Genomic DNA, 23978 nt, shown 5'->3' on the forward strand with positions numbered 1-23978 from the left:
TAAGTACTGTCACACAAACAGAAAGACTTGCATCTGTACACTTGCCCAATTTTAAATATTTTTCTCATGTTGAGCTGAGATGATATGGATAAGGCACTTTGTTATTAATGAAGAGGAAACAAAGCAATAAACTTGGTATGTCATATATGAAAACAGAAACGGAGGCTCATTTTCTAGAGGGGAGATAATAAGTAAGCATCTTTTGTCAAGTCAGACCACACTGTGACACATCACTCAATAATTCATCGTGGCTTTTGCCTCTTCTCCTTTGAATGTTCCCACAAAGTGAAGTAGCAGAGAATGTTATATTTGAGACTACTTTAAGTGAGTTCTAGGTTTCATGTGTATTAATTGTAAAATTTTAGCTGAGGCAATACACCATATACTAGCTAAGGAGTTAGGTGATTCAAAACCAAAGTAAATAGAGCTAACAGAACTAGATGAAAGAATTATAGGGTGGAATGATAGAATGCACTGAATTAATATATTATGTATTTAATGCTTTATAGAAATTTTTTTCAGAGATAAGCATAATGGACTAATAGATAGGCTTTATGTTCGCAATGACAGCTTTAGTATTCTAGTCGTTAGGTGGAGTAAAAACATTGTAATCATTCTGCATCAGAAACGGCTTCGCTTATAGATGGAGGCATGGCACTGTGCTTTCCAGCACTGAATTTTCAGCATTACTCTCCTTAATATTGAAAAGTAAGTGTCACAAAGGGAGTTTGTTCTCTTCTACGTCTTCTACTAAACTTATTAATTAAGATAAGTATGGATTTTTAATTTATAGGCGTTGAAATTACCTCTGTTTTTCTGCACTAGACATGGGCTCTTAAGTCTGTTTTTTTCCCCCCATACTGGAAATAAGTTGAAGATAAGAGGTTCTCTGGTCTCCTGTAATACACTGCTATGTCATATTCAAGAAGTTTAAACCAGTTTGGGTAGTTTTCAGTTCAGGAAGATATTCCTGTTCAGCAAAACAAGCAAGCTTCAACGTAAATGTGGTAACTTAAAGTCAAGTACTTAATTCAGTGCTTTGATGAACAAGGATGAACTTAAATGTGCTTTCCTGATTTCTCTGTCAAATGAACCAGTAGATCAATCTATGACCATGTTTTTGTAATTGCATAATGTCTGGTATTCCTAGTTCTGCTTTCTTAAGTGTTTGGCCCATGTTTCGTCAATTACTGTCCATATTTCTTAATTGCATTTTTGCAATGTCAGCCCTTTTCCTAGCTTGTATCTTCTGATCTTTTAAGCCTACTTTGTCCCTTCTCTTCACATATAGTAAATGGAGGTGTTTTTCCCAATTTCCTTCCTTTATTTTTCAGTTTAAGGCTCCCTCAGCTGATTGTGGGCAGTCATATAAAACAAGTCTGTCAAGAACAATCTTTTTTTTTTTTTTTTGTGTCTTCCACATCCTGAACTTGAAGAAACCTCACATCTTTAGTTTTCATAAATTTGTCAATTTTTCCCACCTCCTATCAGAGTGGGAGGAATCTCTTATCGCCAAGGAGTTTGTGTAAGTATTACAGAGCTAATTTTAGGCTTGTGTTCTTTGACTTTCATGTTACAGCATAAAATGGAATGATTAAAGTTTGATTTTCATATTAGAGGTTACATTTGTAGTCTTGCAGTAATTTTTAATTATTTGTAAAGTGACCAAAATGTGAAATCTGCTAAGAAAAAATAAGGATTGATACCCATTATGCCATTATTTGTAATTATATTACAGTATTATCCTTCTCTAGATTATGAGAAGATTTCATAAAATGGAATTTTCTTGTTTAGTATTACTTACTTTGTGTAGTCTCTTTACAGGGAAAAACAAAACCAAAAGAACAGGGAAAAAAAAGTATGTATGAACAAACAATACTAGCTTTCTCTGCCACTTATGAACTCAGTATCATAAATTTTCAGCACTATTAAATGTGGGATATTGACTTCAACCTCTAAGTTCAATAGGTCATCATGGGATCTGTGTGCCACTGGGAATTTAAGAAGGAAGGAGGGAGTACCTGAACAGTGTTGAGAGGATGGTATTACTGCTCTTTAAAGTATTATGTTGCTGGAAACCACATTAGATTATGTGGTAAAGTAAGTATAAAGAAGTATCCCATACTGCTTCACTCCTGACAGCAGGCATTGGGTAAAGGAATTTTTATGTTCCAAGCACAAATAGAACTATTATAGCTCCTTGTACTCTTCCCACAGCCTATGTGTTTCTCTCGAATAGCTGTGCCTGTATGAGCAGTGTTCAGCAATTTATCAGTAGTACACTTTCAGACTTAGTGAATCCAGTAAAAACAAGCAGCCAGTATCGCAGATTGAATTCCTTTCTAAATTTCTATCTTCTACAAAGCAAGTGTATATTTAAGAATAGCTTGAAAGTGATTCTGACTTACTTAAGCATATGTTAAGAATTGTGAAATTTTTAAATTAACAGCTTTATTTCCTATTATGGCCTACAAAGCTATTTTCTTGCCTAATTTGCTTCAATCAAATGTTTAGTGATGTGTGTATAGTTGTCCTTCAATAACAATGAAATTCAGTTATGACAAATGGTGATTTATATTTAATTTTCCTTAATTTTTGTACTGAATTTATAATAATTTTAAAATCATAGACTTTAATTTATTTGGAGCTTAATGCAATGGATGTGAATTTGGAGCTTAATGCAAGTGAAAAGCACCTTAAAAATAAGAAAATTTTAAGGGTTGCAATGCTACCAAATATTTAAAGGGCATAATAAATCAATAATCAAATGTACAGTTTCTTAGAGGTGGGATAGACAAAAATTAATAAATTGTAATTGTATCATGAAGTGCCATCTCTTTTGTTAGGTTTATCATTATTTGCTACTGTAGGAACAATCAGAAAATCAGTTAACTGGTCTTCTCATTTTGCATTAGTTTATAGGAGTTGTGTTTCCTATTCAATGCAGATTCTTCAGAAAAAAACAGAATGTAACTAAGAGAGAGACTTTGATTGAAGCATCATTAGCCAATAGGCATGAGTGATTAAAGTAAAATATTCTATGGTTACAGTACAACTCAGATATTTGTGTAACACATTGGCTCAAATTTAGAATTACAGAATCATTCAGGTTGGAAAAGACCCTTGGGATCATCGAGTCCAACCATCAGCCCCACTCTACAAAGTTCTCCCCTACACCATATCCCCCAGCATCTCATCTAAATGACCCTTAAACACATCCAGGGATGGTGACTCCACCATCTCCCTGGGCAGCCTATTCCACTGTCTGACCACTCTTTCTGTGAAAAATTTTTTCCTCATGTCCAGTCTGAACCTCCCCTGTTGGAGTTTAAAGCCATTCCCTCTTGTTCTGTCACTAATCACCTGTGAGAAGAGACCAGCACCAACCTCTCTACAATGTCCTTTCAGGTAGGTGTAGAGAGTGATGAGGTCTCCCCTGAGCCTTCTCTTCCTCAATCTTAGTTGTATGCCTGCATGTGCCTGCATATGCCTGCAGTGCATGAGTAAAGCTTATATTTTGTCTTTCATAATATAACATCTAACTCTACATATGATGGAAATTTAAATATATAAATGTGACACAACCTTAATGAAACTTTTCCCTTCTGAAATTTGAAATGGACAATCTTCATTATTTCAGTCATAAAATTGGATTAATTGTAGAATTCTTTCATCTTTGTTTTATTGTCATAGCTTTTTTGAAGGGAATGAAAGAGATGAAGAATTCAGTCAAGATGTTGTCATCAGCAGATCTATATAAATACTCTGATCTGGAAATTTAAGCATGAAGTTCTCTTTCCCGACCATTTCTGACTTAGAGAACTTCCGGAACACAATCTGTAAAATACATTACCTGTAGTTACATTTCAGATCTGTACAAATCTGAGTTTTTTTCCAGCTCTGAAGAGCTGTAGCTTTGAATTGAGCTAAAGTATGAGGGTTTCAAGTTGACAGATTTAGATATCCCAGACTTTTAAAAACTACTCAGCTTCTTCAGATTGCCTTAGTTTTGTTCTAATTTTTCAAGTCTTACTGACACGCACCAACACAGTCAAGGCTGAATGTTCTAATCATCTGATGAACTGAATTTGCCAAGGATGACTTCAGGCTTCACTTGAACTACATTTGTTGATGTGCTAAAAGTATTTTTTAGGTTTAGACTGAAACGGAGGATTTCCACGGAAAACTGAATGTTTGGACATTCCGAATAATTGGTTAGGATAGACTGTAATTTGGAGCTGAACTGTAAGCAATGCAATTTATTTCTAGTTTACTGGTGGCACTTCTTAGCTCCATTTCTTGTTTCTATCCAATAAATGTAGTTTCAGAACTTAAAGGTTAGTCAGATTGCAGGGTATTGTGGTGGGATTTTTATTACCCCATTTCTCCAGCCAATAATATGGAAACTATCTGGTGCAAACTTCTGGTGTGGGTGTTATGTATATCCCTTTCAAATACCAGGAATATGTTTTTGAAACTAAAAAGAAAGAAACTGTCAGTCTTTTCTAGATTGCAAAACTATATACTATAGTCTCTATATACTGTAGTATGTACTATACATAACTTCTATTTCTTTTAAATTTGTCTTGATAGTATATGGGTTTTCATTTTCCATGGCTTATTCTGTACTGCAGAGCAAGTTAAAAGTTAATTTTTTTAGGAGAAAATTTTTATTTTCTAATTCAGTAATTAAGTATTTCCCCACTTATGCTGTGTGGTGCAGAAGTTCAAGAGAAAACCTGAACATTTTCAGCACTGTTCCTTTTGTCCCCTGAATTTAGTAACTTAACAGTAAAAGAGATAATTGAGAAAAACAGTCAGGTTAACGAATACAAGCCCTTTACCGTACATTTAAAATATGACTCACTATTGTGGTTCTGCAGTCATGTAATTGTTTGTGGAAAGTGTCAGTCTTTGCTAGATCATGCAAAACTCCCTGGATCATAGAAAAGATATTAAAATTATTCTTTAAGAAACTTAAATCATTACTATGCATAACTTTTGAACTCTAAGCTAACTTCATGGTGGGGAGGAATTAGAACATTTAGCAACTGTTTTTACAAGAAACAGTAATACTTCTTCATGAAATAAATACTTTTACAAAATGTGCCAAATCTGTATTCTCCAGAGCCTTACTGAGTAAGTGGCTGAGGCATGAAAGTCATACAGACATGTTTATATTATTACATGCCTCAAGAGTATTTTTCAGTTGCATAGGAAATATTGCTGGACTTTGTTGCTTTGAGCAAAAGTGTATTTGCCTTGCTGTGCTTGCTGTGTAAATTGTTACAGTTGAACAATAGTCCAGTCAAATAAATAATTTGTTTATACTTTTTTTATTTATTGAAAAAATATTAGTCAAATTTAGTGATCTTGCATGAATTTAACATCTCACAACTGTTCTCTAAAGTGCACCTTGCAGATTTCAAATTCTCTGAATTCTTGCATGAATTTCTTTTTAAGTGTACTGAATAGGCTTGCAATATCTAAGGAAACATATGAAGAACTTACATGCACTACAGAGTGTCAACATCACATTAAATACCTAATACTCAGTATTGCGGTTGAAATTCTATTGACGCTGGACTCTTGCTTTCCTCTCCCCTTTATCATTCTGAAACACCGTGTTACAGGAGACTTCTCTCTTTGGCCTGTCTTGAGTGTTCAGCCAGTATGTCTTCGTATCATTTAAAGTAGTGTTTTCCAAACCTGTGCAAGTTGATTATGGCTAAACTTTTATTAAGAGTAGTTCAGGATACTGTAGCACTGAGAATCTGTGTGGTTAACTCCCTCTGTTTTTTTGGGAGTTAAACTGCCTCTGTGTAAGGCCATTTTCACAAGCTACATACCACAGAAAGAAGAAATTAACGTTCTGTGTGTCTAACTCAGTGATCTTCCTTTACACTGTAGTGCTTGCATGAGAAGATTGTGCCTCAGTTATGATGCCTGTGTTTTATAATAAAGTACTTACTAAGAGAGTACTGTGATTATTTGAAAGTACACCTACCAAAAGATGTTCTGACACATTTATTTAATTGCAGTCAAGCAAAATTAACAATGTGAGATCAGTGCAATGCATATTATAGGGGAATTTTAATTGACAGCATTCTTCTCAGTCACACAAAGTGACATTCTTTATAGACTTTTGATACTATGTTATTTACTTATTTGTGGATGAAAAGGTTAACTAGAGTGAAGTTCTGTAGTGAATGTCTTTCCATTTCAGAAGCAAAGTTTGTTTTTCTAAAAGTGAATGGAAAACTGTGATTTCTTTACAGTGTTTGGTAATCATAAATTTATAAATGGCATTTGCAGAGATTAAAGTTTAATCTGCTTGATAGTTTAAAGTTCTGTGGAGTATTTGCTCTATAATAAAAAAAAAGTAGACTCAGTGTTGGCAATCCTTCCGCATGTATGGTGGAAAAACACGTGCCTGACATGTTCACCTAGGAATGAAGAACAGTAATTTTTGTGAACAATTTTCTTATAAAACCATTTTATAAGTAGTACAGATATTACTGGGTTTTACTTATATTTTCCCTAAATGTTTACCAAGTTCATAATTTCTCAGGCTTTCTGGGACATTCAAACAATCACCAATGATTATGTAATCCATTTTGTGCTTAAAAAAATCTAGGGGTACTTTTAGCTTGTTTATGTGAGAGTGTGTTTCCCTTGTGGTTTGACTCTCTTCTTTAACTCAGTAGTCTCATGACACTCAATTTGCATAGAATAATAAGTGAGGGAAGAGCATGTTTAAGTATTAGAGGTTAGTTTATCAGACCTGTGCTTTAATAATGTGAGTCAAGAGAATTTTTATAATAGTTCCAGATTGGCACTACTCTACTGTAAACTCCTTACAAAACCATAATATATTTCTTCTAATTTACTCACCATTTCTTGTAAAATGGGCTGCCTATGTGATTGTAACACAGAACTTAGGTCTTAATAGGTAATATTAGTATGACAAGTCATTTGTGCATTCCACTTTATCTAATAATCTGTGCTTTGTTACTGAGCACAAATAGAAATTTAAATGCTAATTTTAAGAGCACTGTATGTCTTCTCATATGTTGCCTAGTGATTCTGATTTCATGTTTCTTTGATTACAGCAAAAAAATCAAGTGGGTTAGCACATAGAGCATTTCAGTTACATCTAAAATAAAATGAACTTTTAAGAGGTTGCATTTGCTTTTTCCATGCTACCTGCTCTTCTGCAATGTGACTTCTGTATGCCCTGAGATATTTAAAATAGAGACATCCTCAGAGTTTAGGACTTGTGAGCTTGTTGAACATTATTACAGTTAAATATATTTGTCCTTTTGGGTTACAGGTCTCTCTGTATAGTCTCTTATTAATCAGAATGCAGCAAGAATGCTATTTTGGAAGATGTTTTAAGTTGTTGGTACAGCACTTACAAAAAGTCATGAAAATAATCCTGTAAGAAGTTAAGAGACGTTAGACTTACTCTTAATTGGGGGGGTGGGGGGGGGGTGGGTACATGAAGAGAGAGTAACACTCAGTGTAGCCAGAGTATATATAATTTAAGAGTATGTAGCATTGCAAATTGTGACTGTGGCTTTTAGATAAGTTGCAAGATGAGTTTCATATTCAAATTCAAGTATTTTTACCATCTTATATCAGTGTATTCTGTTTGCATCTTTCATATTTTTTCTTACTGTGTCAGATACTTTAAAAAAATACCAACTGGCGTGCTTTTTTACTTTTTTATAGAACAAGACAACAATTCTGAGAAACAACACAAACCTTTTGCACTTGCATTATTTGGACTGTATTTGTTTAGTGTAACAGTAACAAGTTACTATATAGTAGCAGGATGAATGGAGAAATAGGTGAAAATTCTTTCAGACTTGTTTCAGCTGTTCATGGTTTAGTTGAAGTCAAAGGTGGTTGTTAGATGCATTTATTTATTTTTCCTTGTAAAATGCATTTTTAAGTATATTCCAGCCCATCAATAATAGAATCAGAAAATCGTTTAGGTTGCAAAAGACCTCTAAGATCATCAAGTCCAACAGTCTAGCGCTGCCAAGTCCACCACTAAATCATGTCCCTACGTGCCCTGTCTACATGTCTTCTGGATACCTCCAGGGATGGATGGTGACTCAACCATTTCCCAGGGTAGCCTGTTCCAATGCTTGACAACCCTTTTGGTGAAGAAATTTTTCCTAATATTCCATCTAAATCTCCCCTGATGCATCTTGAGGCCATTTTTCTCATTCTATTACTTGTTACTTGGGAGAAGAGACCACCTTGATACAACCTCCTTTCAGGTAGTTGTAGAGAGCGATAAGGTCTCCCCTTAGCCTCCAGGCTAAGCAACCCCAGTTGCCTCAGCCACTTCTCATAAGACCTGTCCTCCAGACCCTTCACCAGTTCTGTTGCCCTTCTTTGGACACGCTCCAGCACCTCAATGTCTGTCATGTAGTCAGTGGCCCAAAACTGAACACAGTATTCAAGGTGCTGCCCCTCCAGTGCTGAGTACAGGGGTAAGATCACTTCCCTGTCCCTGCTGGCCACGCTATTTCTGATACGAGCCAGGATGCTGTTGGCCGCCTTGGCCACCTGGGCACACTGCCAGCTCATATTCAGGTGGCTGTCAATCAATACCCCCAGATCCTTTTCCACTGGGCAGCTTTCCATCCACTCTTCCCACAAGTCTGTAGCATTGCATGGGGTTGTTGTGACCACATGTTACCAGTCTTATTTCAGTGAAATGCTTCAAAATAGCAATTACTCTGCTGAAATTAGGAAAAAAAAAAATCAGATTTTAAAAGGCACAGTTTGTCAATATACTTCAAAACTGGAAAATAGCTTTTAACATAATTCAAACTTTTCAGGCTTTCATTTTAGAAAAATATTTTCTTCAACTGTCAATGCAGTTTATGTTACATCATTAAATGTGCTCATATCTTCTGGTTTACTGTACCTCCTGAAAAAAGATTAAATCATCCATCTATATGGGTACACTAACCACAGTTAAGGATTCCTAAAAGCATACTTTGAGTTCAACATGGAGCAAGTTAATTCCCCTCTTGTTTCCATGAAAAAGACAATATATCTTCACTGAGCCTCAATATGTGATAGACAAGAGATATCTTACTCTCCCTTGCCAGACTAATTTGAAGTTTTGAAAAGAAGTGAGTAGAAAGGGCAATATTCCATCACTGGATTCCAGTGGAGAAATTACAGAATACAGAGACAGTCCATGTGCTGTATGGATACATTTTATTTTGTCATTATTTTTACTGAGTCTGTCTATTTTGTGTCTTTCAAGTATACATCGCTACAGATGAAGGACAGGGTATTACAATATGGGCAGAAGAAATGCTATCACATGCAGAGTTTTAAGGAGTACTGGTAATGAGTGACCAGAAGTCAAGAAGTTTTCAGTAACAGCGCTGACTGAATTGCTGGAAAATATATAAGGGGACATGTAAGAATATAATCTATTGTAACCTGGTATAATGATGCTTAAAAATCTAATTTTATTTCTCTGTTAAAAAATTGTCATTGCAAGTGGATGAGATTGCAAGCTTAGTCATACTTACTAATTATACTAAATTTCTAGTTTTAATTAGAGTAGTTCTTTTGAGACTACACCTTTTACCATTAGGCCGTTTGAAACCTATGAGATAAAAAGGAAGAGTTCTTTCAGAATATTATTTACATGATTTTAATTAATGATTATAATCTCCATGGTCATTTTTGAAAAAGAGCATTTAATCCCTTAACCGGTCTTCATAATTTGCATTTTGCAAAAGCGTGTAAGCCCTGCAGGCTTATTATCTCCGATTTTTTTCAAACCAAACTTATTTTTAGGGAATTTTATTTTGTTCCTGCTCCAAGTCCCACTTCTTGTCATAACACCTGTTTCTCATGCAGAGGGAGCTGATTGATAGAAAAGTAAAGTTTTCTTCCTTTTGCCAAGACAGAACATAGCCCTTGGCAAGGTTATCTTTGAAAACAGTTTTTCATGCAGAGACTGTATATAAGCACTATTGCTGTTGCCAAAATCCTCTGACTAATGAAGGGTTGGAGCAGTAGAGTATTCTTTCTCGTTGCTGGTGGCACATATATGTAGCATTTCTTCTGAGAAAAGGCACTCCAGTGTTTCAAACAGAAGCTAGGAGTTTAACCTTCTAGGAGGAAGTTCAGTGTTAGTTTTTATTGATAACATAGAAGAAAGCAACTATATAGGAATATGAAAGATAAATTCTATGGCAAGCTGAAACTCTTAAAAACAATGAGTTTTCAAACAGTTTTTTAAAAAAATCCATTTGAAAACTCTCATGTTTACAAAGTTACTTCTTTGAATCCCAAAGAAGACTTATGCTTAGTGTTTCACATTGATGATTTGGGGAACTGATTCCTAACTAGGAAGGATTAGCATATAGACTGCATTTAAAGGTCAGAACTTTAGGAGCTCACTTACAGACTAATTTTTTTCTTTTTTCTACTTAATGGAAAAATGTGTAGCAAAAAGGATGGAATATTCCTGTTAGTACCAATAGTGTTTTAGAAACCCTGACTATTATTAAAATTCCATTTTTTCCAATGTGTGCAGCAAACACTCTTTTCTGTGACATAGAATGAATACCGAGTATCTCCAGCTTAGATTTTTAAATGAAAGCTTCCATAGAACTTACTTAAAATGGATAGGCTGTAATGTATTAAGAAGCCAGGAATTTCTAAAGTAAAGTTTTAATTAAAATATTGTGTCTCAAAGCTATAGAAATACAGAGTAAGTAAACATTCTAGCAACAAATGATCAAATGAAAGCTAGATGAGGGAAGTTACTTCAGGTATCCAAATTACTAGGTACTCTGTTGATGTCCTCATATAGTAAATAAAAGATCTTAACTCTCAGAAGGTTCCTAGTGAACTTCTTGTATATTACGATTCCTAAGAAACCATAGTAGTCCATTCACAGAGCACTCATCAAGATGAGGGCCTTAGTTAACTTAGCAACAGCACTCATAGTGATTAGAATTGGCTGCGTATTAACAGCAACTGAACTCTCCTTTTATAACTGTCTTTTCCCAGACTGTTAACTAATTTCTAGGAGAAACTTCTGTGTCTTATGTCTCAGATTACACTTAACTGATAGCAGGAGACTTTTTTTTTGTGATACCATTATATGGCAGAAAAAACATACCTTTTTTTCATTGTCCCATGTACATTTCTATACTTTAGCTTGCTAGAACTTACTTTGATTGTAATAACTTGTAATAGCTTACTTTAATTGCAAATACATTTTTTTAAGTAATCAAAGCATCCCTGTCATGAAGCTTAGCCTTAAATAATAATTATACTTTGAAATTTACTCTTAAAAGAGATTTTTGTAAGGAATCTTTGCTTTCTTTTTTTTTTTTTAAACAGACATTTCACTTTTTAATTAAACATCAGCATTGAATATATAAACTGAGGAGTTCCTATGAGATATAATTTGGATACTGCACCTCTTCAGGTCATTACAGATGTTGTCATTTTTGCTTTCAGATACAGATTCAGTCTCTTTGGCTTGTTGCACAGAAGCAGCACAATGGACAGACATGCTAAATTCTTTTCCTTCCTTTAAATTGCCAACATAGTGAAAGTGTAAACATCCCATCATACCCAGTGGCATGTATAGACACACAGTGAAATTAACTGAAAGCAAGAAGTTAGCATCTTGGAACAATGGTAACCACAACTCAATATTCCTGTGGGAATATGCTTTAAGAGATGTTGTTAGCGGACGGAAAGGCATGCTAATAGAGACAGCAATATCCCTCCTTACCAAGGCAAGTCTGTGGCTGCAATCTTGTTGAAAACAATAGTATATGTCATAACAAATCTGAAAGAGGTCAACTCTTTAAATTCTCTGGTAATCTAGTGTTTTTGAACTTCAGTGCTGCCTTTTCTATTATGTTTTATCAAGGCCTTTCTATATGGGAAATTTGAAATGCCCTGTGTTGTTCTGTTAGCGTTACTGGAGACCACAAAGATCTCATTGAATGGTATTCATAAATCTATCCTATTGATCTGTCTGTCCTAGAGAGTGTAATATCTCAATATCTCAAATGCATTAGCCACTACTGAGAAAGTCCTCCAGAGAGAAACTCAAAGCTTAAAGCTACCTTGAATAGTCAGTCTCTCTCCCATACCTCTTACTGGTTATAAGGAGAGTGTTGCAGATGGAAATATTAACATAGTAATGATTATCAGGAAATCAAGATTTATTAATGAGTAGCAGCACTTAACCAATTTAAGGATTTACAAAATAATTCAGTAAAATACATTATAATTAAAATAGTGACTCAACTACAGATTTGAAAATGACAAGATTTACACTAACTTACTATAAGGTATCCCAAATCAATATATATATGTATATTCATAAACACAAGATGTACAAACATACAGACAGGCAAAAATATTTGGATCCAGTGAAATATCTGTGTACCCACACTTGTGAAGGTAGCTGTGTATACCCAAACAAATAGGTACGTAGAGATGTGGGTGAAAGAGAAGCTGGCCTACAGTTAAAATTTCCTTCTTCTTGAGTTTAGAGTAAATACTACAATGCAGCGGCATTCCTCAGCGGGCAATAATTGAGACTCAAGGCGGTCAGCTTCACCCTGGCCCTTTGTTAGCTTTGACGGCAGACAGAGGAGTTGATATCTGAGAGGTGTCCCAGCTCAGGGGAGATGCTGGTCACAGGCCCGCTGCAATCCAGGAGAGCTCAAAGAGTCTCACTCTCTTTATAGGGTCAGTTACTTTTAAACTCCAGCCCAACTCGAGTGGTTAAATATTCTAGTGTTTTCTACCAGTTGTGCAGGCCCAGAACTTGTTGGATATGTGCAGTTTTGTTATCACCCTCCCCCAGCCACATCCCAGATACAGATGCTCCAGGCTGTCAGGAGGTGATGGACTGTTATTACCACTCCCCAGCGATAGGGGGAGCAGGAGCCAGGCATGTCAAGGGGGTGCCTTAACGCTCTGGTCCACTGCCATTTGCAGTCCATACCTAGGTTGGTATGTGGCTCAGGAGTGGGGCTGGAATCACACCAAGCCCTGAGCAGCCCAGCAAGGGAGGGGGAGTTGATCTACCACAGAGAGCCCAGGAAGCTTGGCCTTACTGAAGTTAAGCTTTGTGAATATCCCTTATGATACTCATTCTTGCAAGACCAAAATTTAAAATGCATTTTTTAACTAAACGCATCAAGGTGCATATTTCAAGATTCATAAAATAGCTTACATACTCATTTTATGTAACTTGTAATTTTGTGGAAGATGTGGTAAAATTTGCTCTAGTAGTAGAAATTGAACCCATGTTTTTAGATGCAAAGTCAATGCAACTGTGATGGTTTAGCCCCTGCCGCGGTCTGAGGCCACACAGCCGCTGCCCCTCCCCCACAAAGGGAGTGAAATACAAAGCCCCGAGACTGAGATAAGGAGAGATTTAATACAACAGTGCAACAGCAACACAACAAACAACAACAATAACAGTGATAACAATGAACAGAGCAAAATATCTACCAATACAGCAGTGAGAGAACCGGCTGCGCCAACCCACGCGATCACTGATTCTTCCCGTGCTCGCGCCAGGATGTGACGTCAGCATGGTATATGAATAACCCGGCTAGAGCTTCCCCCCCACTGCTGGGGGAACTTAACCCTATCCTGGCTAAACCAGGACAGCAACCCTTATTAAGCTGCAGGATGCTACTTTTCTTTCTTCAGGCTTGTCATTTATTCTTTTTAAACAAGGAACATCTCTTGTTCTGATTATATAAAACTGTTTCATAACAAGGTCACGGATTGGCTGTTGTATTTAATACTTCATTTAAACACGTGCCATTGGTTTGAAACTGTATCTTGTATGTTAACTTGACAGGTACATACTGTAAACAGAGTTAAGTGTGTCTAAAATAATTTTGAAGCTTTCTTTGTGTGCTAGTAATGATCTTTATAGTTAAATTGACTTGGGTCTTGACTAGCAGGATAATTAGTTCTTCCTTTCAGATTTTTTTCAGATAGAATTTGGTATATATTTTCAAAATCAGTACATTTCCTTGCTTCATCAGTGGTGCAGCAGACATGAAGTGCTTGTTTACAATGAGGCATATATATTCTGTTACATGTATAAAAAATGTAGAATCTTGAGCTTAGTATCTTTAGATTTTATTTGGATATTTACTCTTGGGGCATGAGGCTGAAGTGAACAACTGTAAGTAAAACATTGTTTCTTGAGCAAAATCTTTCCAGTTTTCTTAAGTCACTTTTGAGTAATTCTTGTGTAAATTGGAGCCATTGCTATAGCTATGTGATAAACAAGGTACCACCCATTATTGTATAACATATGATGTACCACACACTTGGTAATTCTCAAACTTCAATGTGATAAGCAATAAAATCCCTGCATTTATGCGAACAGGTAGCAGGATGAGTTGGTTATGTAGTTCCAGTCATTGAATTTGATACTAAATTTTGTCACTAGATGTTTACAGTAGTAGTTTTGTATTTTCAGTAAGTTTTCTCATACTGAGTATACCCAAACCCCCCAAATTTTTATCAATCTGGAATGCCGGTAACTAACTAAAAGATATTTCCCCATCAGCCCTACAGAACAAAAATAAATATGTGCAATCCTAACAGAGAAATAACAGACTCTCTTATGTTCTTTATAACCAGTGAAAAATCAGTAATTAATAGCCTATCTTAATATAATAATTAACATCAAGTGACTAAGAATCTGGCATCTTAAGTTATCATAGAGTTGTTGATGAGGCTAGTCTCATTAATGGCATCTATATTAATTGCTAATTAAATAATTGTGAATTTGCCCTAAAATTGTGATAATACCACTAGGAAGCTCCTTTTGATTCCAGCATTAGTGAAGTGTGATAATTTTACATTTCCATAAGAAAGGCATAATTCATCTTTAACATAGTTTATGTTGTAATGCATTTTTTTTTTTCATGTAGGAATAAATACAATAATTCTCTCCCAAATAATAAAAGAAGGCTTTTTTCAGTTAAGAGACTTTAGATATAAATTTTTTCCCCACAGATGGTTTCATAGTGAATTCCTGTTGACATTTCTTGGCCTAACATAGTGCACCCAGTGATTATTTCGCCGGGGTTCTATCATAGTGACAAAACTTAAATTCTTACAATATGTAATCTATATGTCATTGCTTTGAGAAGAAGCTTCATCAGGCCTTTATGAACCAATGTCATGGAGTAAAATGCTGTTTGGGTTTTAAATTTGAAATACCTGTGTAGAAGAATATTCCACATGAATCTTACAATAAAACTTTTTTTAATGCCCTTATTTACAGGAATATGTTTTTGCATATATATCCAGATACAAAACAGTTGTTCTTAAGCGAAATCATTGAGGGGTTTCTGCCATTACATAATACAGCATTGAAACAAGTGTGTATGATTCCACTTGAATTTAGAGGCTCTTTATGTTATGAAAAGGGTATCCTCAGGATGTTTTATGTATTACAGAGCATGGAATTAAATTACGAATTAAATAAAACCATTATGTGTGCCTTAGTGACACAATAAAACTGATCCAACAAACCAGTCAATATGGCTGAACACTGGTACAGTAAATTTTTTTTTAACTGTTATACATATGTTTCAAACAGTAACTCAGAGCTTAGTATTTTCCTGTGCTGTTATTTAAGATAATGCAAGTTCCATCTTGTTAAATTTTGTGGAATTAGGAATTAGAGATTACAAAGTCTGGATTTTAAAAATTAATTTATTGTAATATTTGGGCTGTTTTACAGTTTAAAAACACTGCAAGGACTAAAACTATGTATGTAAATACTGTATATTCTTGTATGTATGTATAAAAGCAGAAATTTAGAACAGTGGCCAGTGGACTGCCGGTGGTTCAACATATTCTGCTACCTACTTTCTGAAGGAACTTTTTGTCTGTTGCTGACAGCATCTGTATCAGAGAAATTGATTCACAGGTAGGCAGCTTGGGAGGATCCACTAGCAAGTCAGGAGGGGATGTTACAAAGCTGTGCAACAGTGTTGTAGCCTATGAGGACAAGACTCCTTCTCCTGCAGGGTGCAGAACAGGGCTCCATCCTGTATCACTGCCTGCAGCAGTCATAGTGCAGCACCCTGGGACCTCAACAAGGGAGAGGTCCTTTTAGCCGCAGGCTGATTGGCCAAAATCCCACAGGGAGCTGGGCCAGGAGCTGCAGTGGCAGCTGAGGCACTGGAGTCACAGTGACATGTGCAACCATGCCCATGGTGAGGATGCAACACAGAGGCTAATGGGAATGAACTGGTACACTTGTGCCAGATTTTCCACGGTGTAGTCAACAAGGATAGTGAGTTTTATCTGGAGATGTAAAGGTATCATCACTGTCTTTTCCTTTCCAGAAATATTTTTGCTTATTTTCAAAGCAAATACAGTATTTTCATACTGTTATTTTATACTGCTTCTAAGTTTATTACTAGCCTTAAAGATCATACAGAGGTCAGGTATTTGATCTGGGAAGCCTAAAATTTGAATTGTGAGTTTGATAGATAGTCTAGGATGAAATATATAGAAGGACAGCAGGGCACAGGAGGAATTTTTGTTTATTTGTGTCATGATGATTCAAGTAGCTTCAATGTACTAAGTAACTTTAAAGTATTCTAGTATAACTATATATATGTGTTTGTGAGGAGGCAAAACAACCCTGGGAACTAAGCAAAACATATCTCAATTAGGCTGTAAGAATTTGTATTGAGCTTGTAATAGAACACATCAAGTTCAGTGACGCTGTTAGTGAAGGAAAAGAGGTATCACAAGGTGCTGTCAGAATAGGCAGGGAGGCTGGCCCAGTGTGGTCCTGCCAGTCACAGATCTACCAGCTTCCCCCTCCCCAGGGCTTCAGAGCCATGCTTCCAGTCTCCCGGCCCTCCTTTCCTCCACTTTTAATGAGTTTCACCTAACAGCTCCTGCCTGTGTGAGAGAACCGCCCCAGGTCAGTGTCATGCCTATCTTGTGCTAAGGCAATCTTTAGAGTCTCTATAGAACAGTGGTATAGGGAGCAGTCTTCCTTTTATCCCTCTTTAAAGTTTCAGTGGCTAAAGCCTTACGTTGAAGGGAATCCACACTGAGGCTCTTAACTGGGTTGTGGTGTTCGTGCAACAAAACTAGCAAGAAACAGGAAAAAAAAAGTTTAAAAAAAATATTTGAATTATAGTTAAATGGGGTGATAGCAGAATCACTGTATTTATTATTATTGTGCGCCATAGGCACATGGTAATAAACAGATTACAATTATGGGAGTCTTAATGTGATATAAATATTTAGTTTCATTTATTTTAGCATAAAATAGCACTGTATTCAGGAACCCCTTCAGAGTCATTGCCTTCAAACCTTTAAATTTTTATACACATTGAGGTTAAAAATAATTTATTTCTATAGTTATTAAATTTATATTGCTTCAGGTATGCCTGGAACTTCCCATACCACCACCTCATAAATATATAGCACTGATATTTAGTCACAGAAAAGGAAAAATAGAGTAATACCATTTTCTCCAATTGAAGCAATGTTACCATTAAGAGAATCTGCCCTAAAGGTTGTACACGTTTCTCAGATATGCCACGAGTTACAGATACATATTGTGTTGAACATGTTTCTGTAGAACAGTAAAATATCAATTTTTGCCTCTGGATTCCTTGGGATTGACTTTTCATCCCCAGAGTTAATGTTAAAAATAATATTGGTTAAAGGCGAGCTAATGGTCTTTTTCTTTTAATTGTACATCTGAGTATGCCAGCTTACACTTTTAGTGTCTGAGTTGCAGTATGGTTACCTCTGTCTAAAATATTAACCAGATAAGTCACTTCTAACCCTATACTAGCAACACAATGGTCTGTCGCCTTTGATGAAATACAAAATTAAAACCATTACTCAAGACACAGCTGTAATAATAGCATGTATCATTTGACATAAAGTGCTCAAACTTTGTAAAGTGCAGAAGTAACATCCCTCTTTTGTCTTCATTTAACAATTGTGTGCTTTCACAGGCTTTTTAAGAGCACATTTTAGACATTCAAAGTGCCTGGAAATCAAATCTTTATTAAATATTTATGGGGAACAACACCTAATGACTTCTAGGGGACTCTGCAAAGGGATTCAGTATCCATAGAGTGCACTTATCATTTTGTTGTTATTGTTGTTGTTATTAATTTTTTAAGTGCTGGCAATTTGCTCAAAGCTGTACAGGACACAAAAAAAAAAAATTTTCCAGCCTTTAAAAACTTTGTCTCAATCAAACCAATGCACAAAGTACACTAACTCAGTATGAAACAGACACATCTGAAAAGTAAGCCTGGTTGCTGAGGAGAGGCACCTTCCTTCCCTGTACTGTCCTTTCTTACCTGCCTTGTAAGAGCAGAAGTTGCTGCAGAAGGCAGATGCGTGCTGCTGGAGAATGAGTAAACAAAGGCTGCTGTTTACTTCCTCACATTTACAGTAACTACAGGGACAGGTCTTTTGCTTTTTTCTTTTCCCCTGTGATACCTTGCTGGAGAAGATGGGAAAGGGCACTGTTACTGTCTCCTGAAAGAGGAGGCATGTGTACCCAAAGGCTTTGTGGACCTAAGATAGGTCAGGGCAAAAGAAAATTGGGGTAGAGTGCTTTGTGGACTGGTTGAAAGTAGAAGAGATTGGGTGCTTGGCCTTCTGATGTTTGCATCAGAAATAAAGCTATTTAAAATTATCAGTGAATACCTGATGTAAATCAAGAGCAAAAATCACTACAAACTATTAACTACATTAAAAATTATCAGAAAATGTTGTTTTGTGCACTTCAACCAAATCTAGTGCTTATCCAAGTGTAGGTTCCCACACACTGCCACTAAAGAATAAAACCTCTCATGCTTTAACCTAATAATTTTCTAATAAAATGTAAACAGTGAGAATTCAATTAAACGTATATTGAGTTCTGTGAATACTTCAGTATATATAGATGTAGTATATCTTCCTAACTCACAAAGAAAAAAGAATAATTTGGATGCCGTCTACATAGCACAGAGCAGTGCTGTGCAGATACAGATAATGCTTCTCAGTAGGACAGAGCCAGCCATGGTGGAGGATGTGACCTAGCTTACTTGGAGCACTGCACTGTGTCATAAAATATAGACCTCTCAACCATTTAGTTACAAATTGTCATGCTTTGATGACCAGTATCTGAAGAGAAACATCAGGTGAAGAACTAAAAGTACAAATACAACCAACAGTGTTTGGATCCCAGCTTCCTGCTTCCTAATTTGACTTTGAGAGGCCTGAACTGGTACTATCTGTTGAGAAAGTGTACCTTGTTGCCTGTTCTGCAGATGATTTTGGGCATGGTGATTTTGCCTCAGTAGAACTCTCAGTTTTTATCAGAGTGAGGCAACTGAGTAAATTCAGTTGCTGAGGAGAGGGCCTCCAAAGTGGAGGATAGCAGCGGGGGACCCTTCCGAAAGCGTGAAAAATCCCACGGCAAAACCGCAAGCCGAGAAGGCAGAAGCCCAGGGCAGAGGGAGAGCCTCAAGTCGCGCGCCCACCCCTTCCCCCACAGCCCCTGAGCAGGAAGAGCGATCTGCGAACGAGGGCAGCGGGGACTCAGGGCGGGCAGAGACCAGAGTGACGACACCCAACGCCCCTCAGGTACAAGAGCTCCCCAGGGAGGCGGCGACCAGGACGGGCAAACAGGGCGTGGCGCGGCAGTTTGCGCGGCAGTTCGCACGGACAGGGCATAGTCCCTCTCCTGGGTCTAGAGCTCATCTGAACTAGTTTCATTTTATCATCCTCCACGAGTAGACTGAGCTGTGGTCTCCACTCGGGTCAAAACCACCACCAGAAAGAACGTGGCAACCCAGACGGAGCTGCCACGCCAACATGCAGCGGTCCAGGTCCCAGGCTGCAGGGAGTGCCTGAGCCTGTCAATCCTGCCAGAGGGCAGCAGTGACAAGACCCGTGTGTGCTGTGATCAGCTGGATGACCTGCTCAGCCTGGTGGAGGAACTCAGAGAAGAGGTTGAAAGATTAAGAAGTGTTAGCGAGTGCGAAAGGGAAATTGATAGGTGGAGTAGCACCTTGGCACCCCTGAAGCAAAAGGAGCAAATGGAGGCTCCAAAAGAGCCAGGCGATCCCTCACCCTCTTGCTACCAGGCAGAATGAAGGAGCCTAAGAGATGGGGGAGACTGGAAACAGGTCCCCGCTCAGGGAGGCAGGAAAATCCCCTCTCAACCTCCCTCACCCTCCATGGTGTCCCTTCACAATACATACGGGGCCCTGGAACTTGTGAATGAAACAGAGAAGGATGAAGAAAATGAGTCAAACAAGGAGGAAGATGAAGGTCCACCAAGGCCGGGTCACTCTAGACCAGGTATTAAAACGAATTCTGAAAAGAACCGCAGAAGAGTCATTGTAGTGGGTGACTCCATTCTGAGGAGTGTCGAAGGCCCAATATGCAGACCGGATCCACTTCACAGGGAAGTCTGCTGCCTCCCTGGGGTCTGGGTAAAGGACCTCACAGCAAAACTCCCCACTCTAGTGAGACCCAAGGACTACTACCCTCTCTTGGTTTTTCAGGTAGGTAGCAATGATATTACCGGGAGAAGTCCTAAATAAATGAAGAGAGATTTCAGGGCCTTGGGGTAACTGGTTAAGGGGTCAGGGGCTCAAATAGTGTTCTCCTCCATCCCTTCAGTTGTGGGGATGGATGAGGAAGAATACAGGAGAACTCAACAGATGAACTTGTGTCTGCGAGACTGGTGTTACAGTCAGGGCTTTGGATTTTTCAATCATGGGTCAGTATACAGGACGCCAGACATTTTGACATCACATGGTATGCACCTGTCCCAGAGGGGGAAAGGGATCTTGGGGCAGGAGTTATCTGGGCTCATTGAGAGAGCTTTAAACTAGATTTGAAGGGGGAAGGGGACAAAACTGGAACGCCCAGATTTAAGCCCCAGGGTAGATTACCAGAGATTGTGGGCTGTTGTGCCAGCAATGACCCTCGCCCTGCCATCTCAGTGGAGGCAAGGGATGGAGAGATACAGCACAACAAAGATGCAAGGGATATTGATGGATCAGTAACTGTGGTAACACCTGTGACAGGTCAGGCTGGGCTTAGGACCTCTAAATGCAAAAAGGTGCTGGGGACATCAGCCCATCTGAACTGCATCTATATCAATGCACACAGCATGGGTAACAAACAGGAGGAGCTTGAAGCCATGATGAAACAGGAAAACTATGATGTAGTGGCTATCACAGAAACATGGTGGGATGTCTCCCATGACTGGAGTGTGCCAATTGATGGCTACAAGCTCTTTAGGAGGGATAGACAAGGAAGGAGAGGTGGTGCGGTGGGGCTGTATGTTAGGGACTGTTATGATTGCCTTGAGCACAAGTGTAGCGAAGACAGCATGGAGTGTCTTTGCATCAGAAACAGGCAGAAGGCCAACTGGGCATATGTCGTAGTGGGAGTCTATTATAGGGCCCCCAGGCAGGTGGATGAAATATTCTATAAGCATTTAGGAGAAATCTCACGATCGCTTGCCCTTGTTCTTGTGGGAGACTTTAACTTCCCCGACATCTGCTGAAAATACAACACAGCAGAGCAGGACCAGTCCCGGAGATTCCTGGAATGTGTGGGAGATAACTTCCTGACACAGCTGGTGAGAGAACCGACCAGAGAAGGTGCCCTGCTGGACCTCCTCTTTGTGAACAGAGAAGGACTGGTGGAGGATGTGGTGGTTGGAGGCCGACTAGGGCACAGCAATCATGAAATAATACAGTTCTCTATTCTTAGAGAGGCCAGGAGAGGCCTAAGCAGAACTGACATACTGGACTTCCAAAGGGCTGACTTTGTCTTGTTTAGGCACCTGCTTGAAAGGATCCCTTGGGAGATGATCCTGAAGGGTATAGGGGTCCAGGAAGGCTGGGCACTCTTTAAGAAGGAAGTCTTAATGGCACAGGAGCAGGCAGTCCCCAGGTGCTGTAAGAGAAGCCGGTGACAGAGAAGACCACCCTTGCTGAACAGGGAGCTTTGGCTGCAACTCAGGGAGAAAAGGAGAGTTTACGGGCTGTGGAAGAAGGGGCTAGCGATTCACAGTGATTACAAAGATGCTGTAAGGCTATGCAGGGGAGAAATCAGGAGGTCTAAAGCCCAGCTAGAAATTAACCTGGGTTCAGCAGTCAAACATAACAAGAAATGTTTCTATAAGTATGTCAGTAGGAAAAGAAAGACCAGGGAGAGCCTCTATCCCCTGCTAGATGCAGGAGGAAACATGGTAATGAGTGATGAGAAAAAGGCTGAGGTGCTTAATACCTTCTTTGCCTCAGTCTTTAATAACAAGACTAGTTGTCTTGAGGGAATCCAGCCTCCTCAGCCAGAAGACAGAGACTGGGAGAACGACCCCCCCACAATCCAGGAGGAGACAGTCAGTGACCTACTGCATCACATAGACACACACAAGTCTATGGGACTGGATGGGATACACCCGAGGGTGCTGAAGGAGCTGTCTGGGGTGCTCGCCAAGCCGCTTTCCATCATTTACCAGCAGTCCTGACTGACCGGGGAGGTCCCAACAGATTGGAAATTGGCCAATGTGATGCCCATCTATAAGAAGGGTCAGAAGGATGATCTGGGAAATTACAGGCCTGTCAGCTTGACTTCGGTGCCCGGGAAGCTGATGGAGCAGCTCATCCTGAGCACCATCACACAACACATGCGGGACAACCAGATGATCAGGCCCAGTCAGCATGGGTTTATGAAAGGCAGGTCCTGCTTGACAAACCTGATCTCCTTCTACAACAGGGTGACCTGCTTTTTGGATGAGGGAAAGGCTTTTGACTTCAGTAAGGCCTTTGACACTGTTTCCCACATCATTCTCCTGGCGAAACTGGCTGCTTGAGACTTGGATGATCTCACGCTTTGCTGAGTAAAAAACTGGCTGGATGGCCGGGCCCAAAGAGTTGTGGTGAATGGAGTTAAATCCAGTTGGCAGCCGGTCATGAGTGGTGTCCCCCAGGGCTTGGTTTTGGGGCCACTCCTGTTTAACATCTTTATTAATGATCTCAACGAGGGGATCGAGTGCACCCTCAGTCAGTTTGCAGGTGACACCAAGTTGGGTGGGAGTGTTGATCTGCTCGAGGGTAGGGAGGCTCTGCAGAGAGACCTGGACAGGCTGGAGTGATGGGCTAAGGCCAACTGTAGGAGTTTCAATGCGGCCAAATGCCGGGTGCTGCACTTGGGCCACAACAACCCCCAGCAGCGCTACAGGCTTGGGGAGGAGTGGCTGGAGAGCTGCCAGTCAGAGAGGGACCTGGGGGTGTTGATTGACAGCCGGCTGAACATGAGCCAGCAGTGTGCCCAGGTGGCCAAGAAGGCCAATGGCATCCTGGCTTGTATCAGAAATAGTGTGGCCAGCAGGAACAGGGAAGGGATCTTACCCCTGTACTTGGCACTGGTGAGGCCGCACCTCGATGACTGTGTTCAGTTTTGGGCCCCTCACTACAAAAGGACATTGAATTACTCGAGTGAAGCTGGTGAAGGGTCTGGAGCACATGTCGTACGAGGAGTGGCTGAGGGAACTGGGGTTGTTTAGTCTGGAGAAGAGGAGGCTGAGGGGAGACCTCATCGCCCTCTACAGCTACCTGAAAGGAGGTTGCAGAGAGCTGGGGATGAGTCTCTTTAACCAAATAACAAGTGATAGGACAAGAGGTAATGGCCTCAAACTGCAGCAGGGAAGGTTTAGACTGGATATCAGGAAGCATTTCTTTACAGAATGTGTTGTTAGCCGTTGGAATGGGCTGCCCAGGGAGGTGGTGGAGTCCCCATCCCTGGAGGTGTTTAAGAGTCGGGTCGACGTAGCGCTGAGGGATATGGTGTAGATGGGAACTGTCAGTGTGAGGTTAATCTTTGAACTAGGTGATCTTCAAGGTCTTTTC

At 39.1% G+C, this 23978-nt stretch overlaps 1 protein-coding gene across 4 annotated transcripts in view; it reads left to right on the forward strand.

The window, feature by feature from the left end:
* FBXL17 (F-box and leucine rich repeat protein 17) overlaps positions 1-23978 on the forward strand; it is a 315193-nt gene that overhangs the window by 150789 nt on the left and 140426 nt on the right. Inside the window, exon 7 of one of the 4 annotated variants that reach the window (XM_074855759.1) lies at positions 9296-9339. The exons of the other annotated variants lie outside the window; for them this stretch is intronic. Within the exon in view, the coding sequence (XP_074711860.1) occupies positions 9296-9314 (19 nt within the window). The 3' untranslated portion in view covers positions 9315-9339. Of the gene's footprint in view, positions 1-9295; positions 9340-23978 lie in introns of those variants that run through there. 4 annotated transcript variants of the gene reach the window in all.

This window comes from Strix uralensis, chromosome Z, assembly GCF_047716275.1.
Source record: "Strix uralensis isolate ZFMK-TIS-50842 chromosome Z, bStrUra1, whole genome shotgun sequence".
Taxonomy (NCBI): domain Eukaryota; kingdom Metazoa; phylum Chordata; class Aves; order Strigiformes; family Strigidae; genus Strix; species Strix uralensis.